Below are 15,612 nucleotides of genomic sequence, written 5' to 3' on the forward strand. Positions count from 1 at the left end.
GGCATAGCACCTCAGTTTCAACAGAATAAACAAAATAATCAGATGCAGGCAGAGGAAGGGAAGGAGACCAAGGAGAAGGGAGGAAAGACAAGAGGTTTAAACATAAGAGTCTCTTACCCATCTGACAAATCAGCCTGTATATTTCTTTAAAAAAGAACCACACACCACCATGCTTCTTAAATTAATTAAAACCGAATAACCAAAATTAACATCAGCAGTAGCTGCTAGAATTATAACAGCTCCAATAAATATGTAGCACTGTGTTGCCCATGCACACAGTGATACATGTTTTCAACATTTATATTTTTTCAGATTTGGAAGTAAAATGGATCCAGTCAACTAAAGGGAAAATAACCCCACATTATAAAACGTATATTATGTTTACTCAGGGGACCCTACAGATCAGTTTATTACTCCTTAATGTCTTTTATTCTACAAAGAGAAAGTGATTCTTTTCAAATTACAAAGCTATATTGGATTTATCCAGTTCTACCTTCTGTCTCCACTCAGTTTATCACATTTTTAGGTAGTCTAAAAGGCATCCCACAATGGGAGACCATTATGTTTCACAAAGCCTCTGTATCTGATTTTATAGACACACAGTATCTCTATATCTGATTTTAGACTCACTTTCTGGGCCTTAAGTATCCCAATACATGGTTCCTTATACTTAAATGGGTAAAAAGGACTGGATTGACAATCCAGTGCTTCCAGATGTGGTTGTTCAGTTGGTTTATATCTGGGTTTCAAGTCTGAGACTCTAGCTCTAGAATGCTCACTGATACCAGGTCAGGTGGGCCTGGAAATATTTCATTGCTCTCCTCTGACTTCTATGACTAACTCAGGGCCAGTGCCCTTCCTCAGTCACAAAGGCTGGCCCAATGCCAGGTTGAGGGTGGGAGAAGTAAAGAAGGAAAAATGGTGAAGAAAAATAAAGTATATAATTTAGAGGAATACAGAAGCGACAGAGCAGCTCATCTCAGTCTTCCCTCAGAAAATGAATCATACTCCTCTACTCTGTGCAGATTGACTCATGTCTGGGGAAAATACATTCTTCACATTATGCAAAATCTTTACTAGGGACTGCCTATAAGACTATCCCTGTTTATTAATTAATAAAGAATACTTGAGGCACTGTAGCTGATTCAAAATCTAGAGAGATTCTGTAGCTGGTTCAAAATCCATAGAGATTGTTCTTTGTTGCATTTTCTTTTATAGCTGAAGCTGATTCAACAGAATCAAATTTTTTGGTAAATATGTTTATTGACTTTATCATCTGCATATATGTTTTGTACCTACAAAATTAGCAGTCGGGAGGAGATGGAGCTCTATAAGTACTTTCTAGCCAGGTCTCCTGTAAAGATTAGTGCTATGGGAAACTAGCTGAAGCTTGGCTGACTGAGGAAACTAAGACTCAGGAAAACTAAGATGAATTTCCAGTTCTGCTACAGACTTCCTATGTGTCCTTGGGCAAGTCACTTTCTCTCTCTGTGCCCTGGACCAGGTTTCCATTATGACAAGCATTGTACAAACAAGTAACAAAAAGAAACACCTTGCCTCAAAAAGCTTATTATCTAAGTAAAAGACAAGGCGGACACCCCTTTGTCTGTCTTGTCTACTTAGCTATGATCCTGTAAACACTGTAAAATTTTGCACAGTGATAGTTGTCCCATTGAAGTCAATGAAACGACTCATAGTGTGTAAAGTTAAGCATGTGTCTAAGTCTTTGTAGGATCAGGAACTTAGATAGCAAAGCCTTCTGGGGAGGGACTATTTTCTGCTACATGTATGAACCACACCTAACTTTGGTTGAGGATTCTAAAAGCTACTGTCATAAAAATAAAATATTAATAATAGTTGTAGTTGTATTTTTCAACTGCCCCACTGCTGAAGGACAAGAGTAGTGTTAAGTAAAATGGTGAAAAAGAGGCAAAGCAAGTTGCATAGATTGTCCATGGTTTGATTCATTTTTTTCCTGCTCACATTGCACTATTCACCCTATTGTTCTTTGGATTCCTTTACAGATCAATAACTCTTCTGGGGACAAGCTCAAAAACTTTTGACTTCTGAAGCTTCCTAACCTTGGAAGTCTCCAGATGGACGTCTCAATGCTCAATGTGGGGAGATATAATGTTCCTGGTCTTCAAGAAGAAAAGTGCTCAATATAGCACACACTTAACTAGAAATGTGCCAGAAGCAGAACTGGATTTTGAGACAGAGGCTTATACTGTCTTTTATGTATTGCATAATTGTATCTGCCAATGAGCATTTGGAGTCACAGGAACAAAAGCTTGACCTAGATTCCTGGATAAAACATAATTCATTTTCCAAAGTAATAAACATTTTCTAAATAAAGCCATGTCTTACAATGCACATTAGAAAATAATTATTTACCAAATATTTGGACTATAGTATGTGCATTTCTGCAGATTCCTAAAAAAAATTAATTTATAATTATTGAAATTAACTTAGTGAACCACATTTGTATGATTTGAGGCCACATTCTGTTATATTCTTATTTCAACTCTAATCCACAGACACATCACAGGAGTCCTTACAAAGATGTATTATTTTTTCTTTTCAAAAACATTCAAACCCAACAATACTACTGCAACATATATGATTACCTTTAAACAATTACTGATCCTTCCATTATCTTGCTAAGATTACATCACCCTTGCTGAGTTTCTCACAGGCTGTAAAATTCCACAGCCCTTTTTGATAGGCACTAGTATCCCAATTACTGGGTCAAGATACTAACATCAAGATATCTTTGAGAAACACTAGGCTTGGATATATAAACTGGCTCCATGCATGAGAAGCAAAACTCATTTTTTTAAAGTAAATAGAAATTAAATGGGTTTGTTTCCTCTTTTTCCTATCACAAGAGCCAACATTAGTTTTAATTTACTGATCCTTAATGGATCAGTGGATTAGGACCACCAAGCCCCGCCAAATTAGATTAGGGAAAACCATGTTATACTCAGTAAGTGAGACAGATATTAAGAACTGATTTTCAATGCACCGTGTCTACTAGCAATATTATTTTCAAGAAGTTTAAATACACCATGTGCATTAGAATTTTATCACTGCAAACCAACATTAGAAGAGACTGCCACTGACTTAAAACACCAAAAAAAGAGATTCTTATAAGTGGAAAATCAATCACTAAAACCACTAAATGTCACAGCTCAACATTCCAGGGAAGCAATGATAATTGTTAGTTATACACTGTACGAATGATATATGTCCACAGTCTAGGAAGTAGGTGCCAGTTTTTTAGGACTGTACATATATTGATTTTGCATTTATTTAATGTGGCCATTGTAAGACACTTTATTCTTCTGATAAACTATGATTGCTTATCAAAAGATTCTATAATTCAAGAGAAACATTCATAACGTGTGAAAATGAAAACTAGCAGCCCACAGAAATCATGCCACAAAATCCAATTTTGTGGATTTATAGCAGAAAGGCATTAAACTACTGTCTTGCAGGAGCAGCAGACTAGTCACTGAAGTATAACTGGCACAGCAGTAATGATTAAGGTGACATGTCCTCCTGCAACAGCTGTTAATCAGCTTAATACCAGTTACATTATTGACATTCTTGTAATTACTTTTCCTAAGGCACATTTGTGCAAAATATATTTGACTTTAATTATGCGTATTCATAGGTGAGCCCAATTCCTGAAATGGAAGATCAAATTACTTCTAACACGGGTATTTACTGCACAGATATCATGCGGACCCAAAGTTTAGTATACAAACACTGCTGGTGCCTCTTTAAATATGTAAGTGGTTTAGTTGTACCTTGCCATCTTCCGAGCATATGCCCATATGTTCTCCACTTTCATCCAGGCTGATCTGATTTATCTTCACTGGGCTCTATAAAAAGAACATGTAAACTTTAAAAAAAGTTTTTTTTTTTTTTTTAAACATGTAAACTTTTTCTTAAAGTTGCATCAATGATCAAATACCTTTCTCCCTCCTCCCCCCCAAGAATTTAAGCAATAAAATCTCTCTAGTGTTTTAGTTACATGAGTTCAAGAAACAAAAAAAAGGTCTTTCTATACCAGCGCTAAAATACATCTTTGTTTCTAGCCTTGTGCCTAACCCAGAAACCTGACATTTTTCCTAATTACCTACTGCAGGGACTTGGAGATGTATGTAAAATGCCATACCTGTACGACTCATAGTTTTGAACCTGTATAACACACTCATTATGAGTCTCTCTTGGCATCGAGCACATTTTTAAGAACACGTTGAAGAATGTTACATCGTAAGACTTTTCAGTTGTTCTAGTTTGGTCCATGGTGATAACAGCAATTATTTTCTCCCTACAAATCTCTGTTCTAACTTTTTTCAGTTCTACCTTTCACATGATCTTCAAAAGAAGGTATTTAAGCAAAACACCACAAAACTACATAACCTAAACCTTGTCATTACCAAATAATTTCGGAAGAGGCCCTCACGATTAAATCATTTATGGTGATTTTATCTTCATGTTATTTGCGATAGAACAAAATGATTGTCTGCAGCCCCTGAGATTACACAGCACCACTTTGTATGTAATTTAAGAGAAGCATCTACCCTTCCCTTCAGGAGTACTCATTACATCATTTGAGTACAAATATTTAACACCATACATATGCTCCAGAGTATTTCAATCCAACAAGTAAAAGCACATCTGACTATACTCAAGTACACCTCTACCCCGATATAACGCGACCCGATATAACACGAATTCGGATATAATGCAGTAAAGCAGTAATCTGGGGGGGCGGGGCTGCGCACTCCAGCAGATCAAAGCAAATTCGATATCACGCGGTTTCACCTTTAACGCGGTAAGATTTTTTGGCTCCCAAGGATTGCGTTATATCGGGGTAGAGGTGTACGTAAAACTTGCTTGTGCACTATGCCAATCACAATCCCATGTACTGCCAAAATTACAAATAAAACAAATGTCTCATTTCTTCTCTTGTCACTTGAGGATCTTCACCTACCATTTTCAAGATCCCTTACACGTTTTAAAAGACTTTGCAAAATTGTCATGAAAATTTAAAATAGCCCAAACACAAAATACACTCACTGAAACACTTACTATAATGCTGAAATTGATGTAAAAATGAATTGTATATTGTACTCATGGAAAAAAAAAACTACCTCTTAGCAGTGTGTACACTAGATAAGGGAACCATCTGCAATTGCACTACCAGGATAGCAGTAATGTAGTGTGTCTAATGCCAGTCATGCTATTTCAGATACAGTGTTGTTGTGTGTCCACACTTGCTGTTATAATTACACTGTCTTATATCACAGTTCCTGGCTCAGCAGTCTACAGGAGATATCTTAAGGACTTCTGGGAGCCTTTGGGAAGCTTAAAGGAATTATGAGGAAAAGGAATCAAACTCTGGGACATTCACTTCACTGCCCCATCCCCAATTCTCCATCATTACCTTGAAAAGCACCTGCACAGAGTATTTCTGGTTAGGTCAGCATTCCTATTGTAGGCTGCTCTAAGTAACCGCCTCAAATTCAATAACTTATCTATCCAGCTATGCATAGGTTGCTGCAAGCCCCTCTGCCTTCTCACTCCTGTGTGCATAGAAGACACGACCTTTGGTTTCATATATGTTCTGCAAAATAATACAGGCAAGTATCCTAATTGCTACATTAATCGCTAACATGGTCATTCAAGGACAGTCATCTCCACTGTCAGCTCAGTCTCCCAGAAATTTCATCACTATTCTGCATCTGCTGAGTATAGAGTTGAATCAGTATCTCTCTAGATTTATGTACTCTGTGAATGGTTTCATTAAGGGATATGCAATGATTCACAATGGGGATAAACACACCATTAGTGTCAATGCTGTCAGGTGAGATCAGAGTCGCTTACTGCCTCAGTTTTCAAAAACTCTCGCATTATGCCCTTTGCCTGCCTACCTTATGTACATGTCCGCCAGCCATTTTGACCTGTGAAGGCCCACATACCCATCTTTGAGGAGCATCCATTTCTATTAATATACAACTGGGCAAGGGATGGGAGGGGATACAGAATGGACACATGGGTTCCATCAACAGCTCCAGCTAAATTCAAGAATCCCAACTGTTTCAAAACCCTGAATGATCTCTGGCACACTGGCCACCTTGAACACATCCTCCTGCAGCACACAATATATTGCCATACAAACTTCCACCACATCACTCCCCATGGGCTTCCTAAACCCAAACTAGTGCTCAAATCAATGGGCAACTATTCCAGGGAGCCAACTACTACTGGGCAAACTGATACTCTTTTCCACAGGGAGCTGCGCTCTTACTCTGGTAGATAGCCCCAGCATTCCCGTGCCAACCTCAGCACACAAAAAAAGTCTCCTTTATCTTATATTATGCAGCCAATACCACTCATCGCAGGTCTCGATAACAACTTGGTCCTACCAGTGTTGTTGTGGTCCAGGCCCTAAGCAGTACTCCAGCTGGTGAAAGTTATCCTCAAACATCACACGTAACTGATTGTCCCAGGTGTGGGGAGTGCAGAACCATTGCAGCAATCCTGTCAACTGCTGGCCTTGGTCTTTAGCATCTTCACCAGTAGTGTAGGAATATCCTCTCCTCTCTTAACTCAGCCATGAGACTGCTTTTCTAAACTTCTCTTGCTCAGCTAACAGCAAGAGGGGAGCAGTCATCTTTTCCTCTGTTTAAAGACAAGGCCTAAGAAATGCCACTTCAGGCCTCCTCCATGTTCTGTGCTACCCAGAAACATCTCTGGCTTTTTGGAAATAGGAATTGAAGATTCAGTCCAGTGTGTTATGAAAGGGGCACATTTTCTGTCCTGAATTGGACCTACTGTTGTTATTGGCACAGCTTTCTTACAAAGAACCTTCAATCCCCTTATTTCTTTGATGTTAGAATACCCACCTTGGCCATTGCCAGGCACCTAGTCATAGCCTAAATTGTAATGAATGAATTCAGCTGTCCCAGTATCCCCTCATCTTTCTACATGGCCAACTGTGCCCGCTTGTCAGTCTCATGACAGCTGCCACCACATGGCCTTCTCTTGGACATGCCACCAACAGATTCAAAGGCATCTGACTGTGAAAACAGCACGTGATTGAACATTACAGTGTGCACAGCACTATTTGTACAGGTATGAATCTTCTCTCTGCAGTGGAATCCAGAAAACAGACCAGATATGTTACATAAGCAGTAACAAGTGCATTGTGGTAAGGAAACTATCCTCTGCATAGCTGCAGCATCAGCAATTTCCACCCACATGAGCATGGCACTGGTAGAATATGGTACGGTGGAGTATCACACAATAATTAGCTTTGCTCAAAGCAAACTGGTAGCTAAAACTCTTGTGACACATTTGGGTGGATGCAAGGCATGCTTAGAGGGCACCAAATAGATAGTTAGCAAGCCAAATATCTTTAACGTAAGGGCCTGGTGTGAGTAGAAGTTTGCAAGGTTACTTTGCCAGCATTTGGACTCTTCTTTCACTTAGCAATGTTCTCCACATCTTCACATTTTTACACTGTGCTTTGGAGCCATTAGCATTTTAATATAAAAGTAAGGTTATGGTTAAATATTTTATTGTGTAAAACCAGCATCTTATTACTCAACATGCCTGCTCTGTGTGTGTGTGTGTGTGTGTGTGTGTGTCTTTTATTCTCAGTTTGCTTTCATGACAAAAAAGTTATTGTTGTTATTTGCACTACAGAGAGACTACAGCTACAGAAGATCAAAGTGGATGTAATCAAAATCAGATATACTTGCTGCTTGTCAACCAAACTGGCAGCTAAGTTTCAACTGCAAAGACGATGCACAAAGGAGAAAGAATGTGGACTGATTTTTTCGAAGCTCAAGTTAAATTTGTGGTGCCGGCCATTGGATAATTCTCCTTACTTGTAATCTCAACAACTGTAACCTGGAGGTCAGTGAGCGGTGATAAACACGGAACCTCAAAATATTGTATTCTTTTTAAATAGTCATGTTTGACTATTAAATACACTTCTTAAAATAAAGAATTACCCATGAGTTTAAAAAAAATGATATCCTATACAAAACACAAGGAACTTGAGAGTCCAGAACCAAATAATAATCGAGGCTGCAATTGCCAAAGCTATGTTCTACTTGTCAACCGTCCAAAACTTACCTAGAGTTAACTAACACTTCTTCAATTCAGACTAGTTAGCAAAAGGCTACATATGTTATCTAAACTGATGCACTTCTAAAAGTGACTCCAACTCATCTTTGTTTAAATCAGAAGCCTTATAAACTGTATTAATGTACCAACCAACCAAGGCTCAGTTTGCATTTAGCCATATTCACATTCTGTCAACAGTTTGTAGAGAATGTTGGTTTTTCAGCAAACAAGAAATGCACAAAGAAGTCATACATTTCCCCCCTCTTAGTCCTAAGTTTCTTCATTACATTTTATAGTGGAGTAAAAAAAGTCACATATGTAAAAGACCAGGACATAAAATAAAAACACTATATGCACATGTCTTTATTTACTCAGCCATCACCACACAGGTACAGCTGCATTCCTTTATTTGTTTAAACTTGATATCAACTGGTGCATGCAACAGTTTTACTGGTCTGGCATTAATGACAGGTTTTTAAAGTAGAAAGGGAACAAACTCCCTATACAGAATCTGTCACTTTTACGCAACATAAAGGTTAAAGAGGAGGAGCTAGTCAATGGTAGGAAATAGACATTTATTCGCTAGCTCATTAAAATGTGAAAGAAAGATTAGACTACCCAGTGTAATCTGCGGTATTTTTTTTAAGTGGATGGATTTCAAAGGAGAAGAAAATTAAACTAGTAATCTATGAGCTGCTTCCTATTTTTATAAATCCAAACATTATAAGCAATGGAAGCAAGGTTCAAATCCAAAAATTTGTAATACCAATATTATTCAGTGAATAGTAATGGTGATGCTCGGGCCCTACACCGCAAACATACTGGGCACAATATTTTGAAGTATGACAGATAATAAGTGTTTGCAGAATCAGGTCCTTAGGTTGTAAACTCTTTGGTAAAGGAACCATGAAACACCATGCGTACTTATGGTACTATATAAATGATGTTAAACCAAATATTTAAAAACATGGAACAAAAGCAGTGTGCTTTAACTCTGGCAGAAAGGAGGATCCACTCCAGTTATGAAGGACTCGACTGAAATGATTAATCTCAGAACAAAATCAGAATTTCATAAAGAAAGTGTGCTAGTTGCCGTGCAGGAAGGGGAAGTGTCTTCAGCTGAATTTCCATTAGCTGCAGTTTTCTTTCTGATGGAGACATGTTTGGAATGCTGGACAAGGTAAGTAAGTTTGACTGTTCAAAATCAATAATGCCAAGCTGACACTATGGAACAAAAAAAATGTTACCTTAATGGGAAAAAAAAAGTTTAGGGAAAGGAAAAAACATCAGTGGGCATCTTCTATATAATACAGGGTTTTGCAAAACCCTAAATTTGAAGGAAAGGAAGTCAAGTAACTGCCAACAAATGCTCCTCATGTGATAATCAATTACCTAATGTAAAATGCCTGAAATAAACACACTTAGTATGGATTATGTCAGCTCTTCAATTAGGAATAAATTCACGGCCATTCAGAAAGCCTCTTTTAATTGTGTTCTCTGTGGCAACTCCTTCTCCCTTGACACTCATCATCATCCCACCTTATACTATCAGTCCCCCAATGGTGAACCTGAGAAATCAATCTGCTAATGTATAATTTGTAAAGCTCCTCTGACTAACAAATGGATAATTGATTCTTTCACAAATGCTGCATCCCCATGGATATGAAGTGGAATGAATAAAAAAACATAAGACTGGCTTTCACTTGAATTCTGTGAGACATGCAATATTTACAAGCAAGAATCTAAACGTTTTAATAGTTGTCTGTGACTTCATGCATTTTAGCCACGGGTAGTGAGCAAGCAATACACACATTATGGGTGTGAAAAGCAATCTAGTGTTCGATCATACTTATGGTAAAGTAAAATGAGCTTTAAGAGGCTCCCGTTGATAATACACCAGATAAGCAGCATTTCCTTTCAGTCTTTAAAAAGATTTTTCTTAAGCCATTCATAGCTTAACAAAAACACAACCTAACCCAAGGTTCAGTACCATATAAACACTTCCAAAAGAAAAGTATTCATAGTTCTTTCTGCAATGCAAGATGATTATCATTTCTGGGTCCAAGCATCAACTACAATGCTAGCACAAAACCATTAAACAGGCAAGAAAAAAAACCCCAAAACTGTCAGTTCCTGTATCCAAAGCCAACCCTCAACTAGTTGCTGAGATTTAATCTTCAAAAACAAAATCAATTTGTCTCCTGCTGGTGCCTTTTGATTATTGTAATAGTTTATATCTGTGCCCATACCATGGCATTGGGATGCATATATAATACCAAATATGCATACATTTCCTGCAATTTACAGAAATCCTAATTCTCAACCTGGTAACCGCCAGCCCACTTTCACACTATAAGCTCTTTGGGATAGCAACCATTATTGACTATGTGTTGTAATAGTTTCCAAACTTGGTTGAGGCCTGTAGGCACTAGCGCAATGTAAATGATTAATGAGGAACCCCTCCCCCCCGCCCCAAAATGCCTCTGTAGTTATGATGCCATCAAGCAAAGGCCTGTCCAGAAATACAAACCTTGTGCACTGTGCAGGATGAAAAAGCTAGCTCTGGCAGGGCATTTCATGGTACTGCCTTGGTTTCCCCATTCATAAAGGAGACTGATATGCACTTCAACTAGTGCATTGTAAAGATTAGTTAGTTCATGCCTGTAAGCAGCTTAAACATAAATATGGCTGCGTAAATTCTCTCTACTGGCACATTTTGACAAAACTACGTAACCTCAATGGGGAGTGACGGAAGGAATTCCATTAAGTCTACCTTGTAGAAAGTTCTCTCCTTTTGGGTGCTTTCCAGGTTGTGAAGTAATGGTGGAGGAGAAAAGGGAGGAAATCTGGATGACTCTCTCACCATTCCAAGAAATAGACCAACCACCCCGTGTGTTAAAGTGAGAAACAATGCTTTTCCCCACCAGATCAGTATTTAATCCCAGAGTCTGGAATGTTGTCAACTATTTTTAAGTAAGTTGAGCTGAACCCAAAGATGTACTCCTACCACCCAAATGTCTTGTACTGAAAAACTTGTGTTAGAAGAAGAAGAAAAATCCGAAGCCATGCATTTTATATACCCACACTGAAGTCTTGATGCACTGGGCTATCTAGAGCAAATCTTACATAGCTAGAGTGTCATTGACTTCTGTGACTCTGCACAGGAACAAGCAACCACACTGGTGAATCCTGATGCCACGTCAGGGCTTGAGTATAATTTACAGCAAAGGGAGAACCTTGCATTCAATCAATAAATCAATCGATTGATTGATAGAATCTGAGAAACTTCATGCTGTGGCATGAACTTTGAAATATGAGGATTACAAATATAAGCAGTTCTTCACTGGTAGAAAGTAGTATGTTGAATTTTTCAGATTCAAATTTTAATCTGAAATAAATTTATTAAACCCATATCCAATAATTATTCTAATGAAAAAAATTCATTAATAATTGGTATTAAGGTATTGTAAAAAAGTGAGAATATTTGCTCAAGTGCGTTTCTTGTAAAGTTCTTGCATCTTCATTCTCCAAATAAAAACTCAAATTGTATTGTGAGAAGGAAAAAAGAGTAGCAATGTTTGGGGCTCTGAATAACTCAATATAAGCCATTATTTCTTCTGCAGGGAGGGGAATTATCTGCAGACAGAGGGAGAAAAAGATCATGAACGTTTGTCTAAATCTAAGAGAGAGGATGAATAGGAAAACGTTTGTCTAAATCTCAGTATGGGTTAGGGGAGAGTGAGACAGACAGAAAAACCTATAGTGATTTCAATATTTTCCATTTCAGTTAATTCCTTAAATTTTGTTTATCAATGATGGGCACAAAAAACTATGCAAAGAAAAATTAACAAGGGGTCCCTCTAAATCTGGAGCAGATTTAGATAATCAGTATGTCTGCCTAGGAATGACAAACAGGGGCGGCTCTATGTTTTGTGCCGCCCTAAGCATGGCAGTCAGGCGGCCTTTGGCAGCATGCCTGCAGGTGGTCCGCGGTTTCGGCGCTGTTTCTGCAGGTGATCTGCCGGTCCCGCGGCTTCGGCGTACCCGCCGAATTGCCGCCGAAACCGCAGGACCGGCAGACCTCCCGTAGGCATGCCACCGAAGGCCGCCTGACTGCCGCCCTCACAGCGACCGACAGACCACCCCCGCAGCTTGCCGCCCCAGGCACGCGCTTGCTGCGCTGGTGCCTGGAGTCGCCCCTGATGACAAAACAAGGCACTACTATCAGAAATAAATCTACTTAGAGAGCCTGATGCTTGATTTCTAGCAGAGTTTGGCTTCCGTCTTATTTCTGACAGATCCAAAATGAAGTCCTTCATCTATTATAACACCAATGGCCTTAGGCCCATGTGACCTATACAATTGCATAGAGCCACATCTTTCCAGAAGCCCTGTGTCAAATAAAGACATCCAACCTATAAGCCCTGATTTCCCATCCATGGTCTAACTTTGGTGCCACCGGGTTGATTCATGATTAAATCCACTAAGTCTAACTCTACTTCTTGGCTATCCTATTTATTATACAGAGATGTCACTAGAGGAAGCAAGGCCTCACAAACAGAGGTGTGGTGAGGGGATGAGTGGCTTTGGTAACATCTGAATGGAAGTTACTGGCTATCAAGGATATGAGCAGGTAAGATGACCCAATATAGAGCAGGTGGTTATAAATCCATAAAAGTTAGGAACAGTCCTGAATCTGCTTTCTTCTAATTATTTTCATTAGAATAATGGTATCCCATTATGGTCAGCTTTAGTAAGTATTCATCTCAGAATGTTAATTTCCTGATCTGCTCTTGAATTAAGAGCTGCACTTTGAGAACTAGCCAAAGCTCAGCTCTAATACCTCTGAGGATGACTGAAGTTACTTGGAGAAATGGGCTAATGATTACGTTTGCAATTCTTACCTCATTAAAGTATTCCATAGAACTGTGTAGCATTTTACCACGGGAGTGGAAAGTGTGAGAAGTCCTATGAATCACAGTTTATCCGTAATTTGAGAAGTAACTGATGGTAGAGATCTATGAGGTCAAAGTGCACATCACAGTGCAGAATTTTTCTCCAGCTATTATTTTTCGGGTGCTCTGACTAGTCTAGTTTTAAAATGTCACCAAGCAATGGGGCTTCTACTCCTTTCCTTAGTAGACTGTTCAATCTCTTGCCAATTTTGCTACTCTGAAGGTTTTCCAGTGTATCTACTCTTTCCCTTTGTTTGGCCAAAGGAAAGTAGAAAGAACTCCCTTACAGAGCTTGCCGTCCCTGCTTATGGACCATTTCAGCAACACAAGACACTCATCTCTCCCTAAACCCACCTCAGGAACTGCATCACTTGTACCTAAATCCCAGCTCACAGCATATAAGAAAAACTAGATTTTTTTTATTATGGTTTCTGTTATTCTCCATCATTGGAAAGTTTTAAGAGCAGGTTAGACAAACACCGGTCAGGAATGGTCTAGATAATTAGTCCTGCCACAAGTGCAGGGGACTGGCGTAGATGACCTCTTGAGGTCCCTTCCAGTTCTATGATTCTATGAAAAAGCAGTTAAAAACAGAAGAGCTATATAGAAAATCCTCCTCTTTCCCAATTTCTAAAAAAACATTAGAAACTGGAGGTCTGGGAAAATGAGTTTGAAATATTTCTAAGTTTTAAATTTCTGAACCACTGGAAGAATCAACAACTGGCTTAGTACTAGTTCCCTGATACTTTATATCGTTTTCACTAGCTAGTTGATAGTGATGGAGGTACAAGAGAGAAAGATACCTTTTCCTGATCAGACTGTAAAAATGTGCCAAAACAACAAAAGGACGTGTTATTTTTGGAAGTCCACATTTGAGGAAGGAGAATAGCTATGTTGCCTCCCACAAAATGCAAAATGACAACAAAAATACATTTTTGTCAGACATGCATCTCTGATAAACAGGATAAAACACAAAAAAAATAAAATAGAAGCTTCAGCACCCACCTTTTAAAAAAAAATCAAAATGAAGTCACTGGAAAGCAAAGAATATTTCGCACCATTAGAGTTATCCAGAGAGAATTATGGCCGGAGCCTGAAAAGTGCTGAGCACCTCCTGTAAAGTGCTGAGTGCCCTCAAATCTAACCAACTTCAGCGGGACTTGAGGATGTTCCACACCTCACAGGATGGGAGACAGATTAAAAATGAATATGGTTTCAGTTTAGCTAGCTCAGATTTTCCAAGAGTTAGTGACATCTGAACTGGAGGTTAGAGAGGGTGCAGTGTTGCACCGACATTGCCAACTACTCAGAGGGCTTCAAGACCTTGACCAACAGGAAGTTTTGAGACCCAGCAAAGAAAAAGAAGCAAATCTCTAATGTAACCTTAAAATATAGGAGGATAGATTTATGGAGGACTATCTGTGTAAGTCATTTTCTAAAGGTGAATTGTAAATTAGGAGCCTGCTCCAACGGTCACAGAAGTCAATGAGAGTCATAAGTACTGGATCAGGCAGAAGCAGATCTACTATACAGAAATGAGGTCTCTCTCTTACCTGAAAGGAAAATAAATAGAAATTCTCCTGATGTATTTCAAAATAAAAAATATCCAAGTATTGGGGCAATACAACCTGAAGCTCAGGTCACTGGCTACAAATAAAATGCAATTTCCCATGTATATTTTCAGTTATTGGCAGTTAGATATTTGCACAAATGAGCACTAAAAGGACACATGTGAAAACAAATTTCAAGCTTCCTGCTTGTTGAGTCCATAGGAATTCTACATTGTTTGGTTGCCAGAGGGCCAATTCTGGAGTTTCCTTTGGTTTGCAGTCATATCCGAAAAACAGACCATGTCTGGCAGAGAGACCCTAAGTGATGATCAACCCACATTTCTCATTCTCAGATGGATCCTAAGCTGCATATGCAAACAAAAAAGGTGGTGAAGAATGAGAGAGCACTCACATGAGAAGAGACTCTGAATCATAAAGCGCACTGTAACCTACTGTATGTGGCATACCACATGCAGTATCTTAACTGTGACAGAGAAAACTAAATGTAAAGCTGAATTGATCCCAAACAATTTCTCCAATGCATTTACATTTACATACATATGCATCTATTTCAATATCAGGCATAGTAGGGAAAAGATCTCCACTATACTTTATTTAGCAATGACAAACCACAAAAACTCATTCTCCATTTGTTTCCCCCTTCCCCACCCCACATATGTATCATCTATTTTTCTATGTTCAAAACTCCAGTGTCATACAATGCCTGCTTACTTTTAGTAATCCATAACAGCTGGTCTGTAGTTTCGAGACAAAGGATTGCATTTCTGAGTAGTGAAATGCGAAGATAACGGAGTTCCAAAACTTTTCTCTCCTCTTTATTTCCCTGTGGAGCACAGGGGTGGGAGGGACTAGCCTCCTCCTGAGTGCCACAGTCAAGGACTAACTTGGAAGTAACTATTGTTGCTATACAAGTCATGTGCAGGGCATTAACACCAAAG

The 15,612-nt window shown here is 38.8% G+C and overlaps 1 protein-coding gene across 8 annotated transcripts in view; it reads right to left on the reverse strand.

The window, feature by feature from the left end:
- Positions 1–15,612, reverse strand: part of VPS41 (VPS41 subunit of HOPS complex) — a 152,566-nt gene that overhangs the window by 100,898 nt on the left and 36,056 nt on the right. For all 8 annotated transcript variants that reach the window (XM_024106434.3, XM_042844793.2, XM_024106435.3 and 5 more), the window contains one exon: positions 3,813–3,887. In XM_024106434.3, the coding sequence (XP_023962202.1) occupies positions 3,813–3,887 (75 nt within the window). The remainder of the gene's footprint in view (positions 1–3,812; positions 3,888–15,612) is intronic.

Source organism: Chrysemys picta, chromosome 2, assembly GCF_011386835.1.
Source record: "Chrysemys picta bellii isolate R12L10 chromosome 2, ASM1138683v2, whole genome shotgun sequence".
In the NCBI taxonomy this organism is placed as follows: Eukaryota; Metazoa; Chordata; order Testudines; family Emydidae; genus Chrysemys; species Chrysemys picta.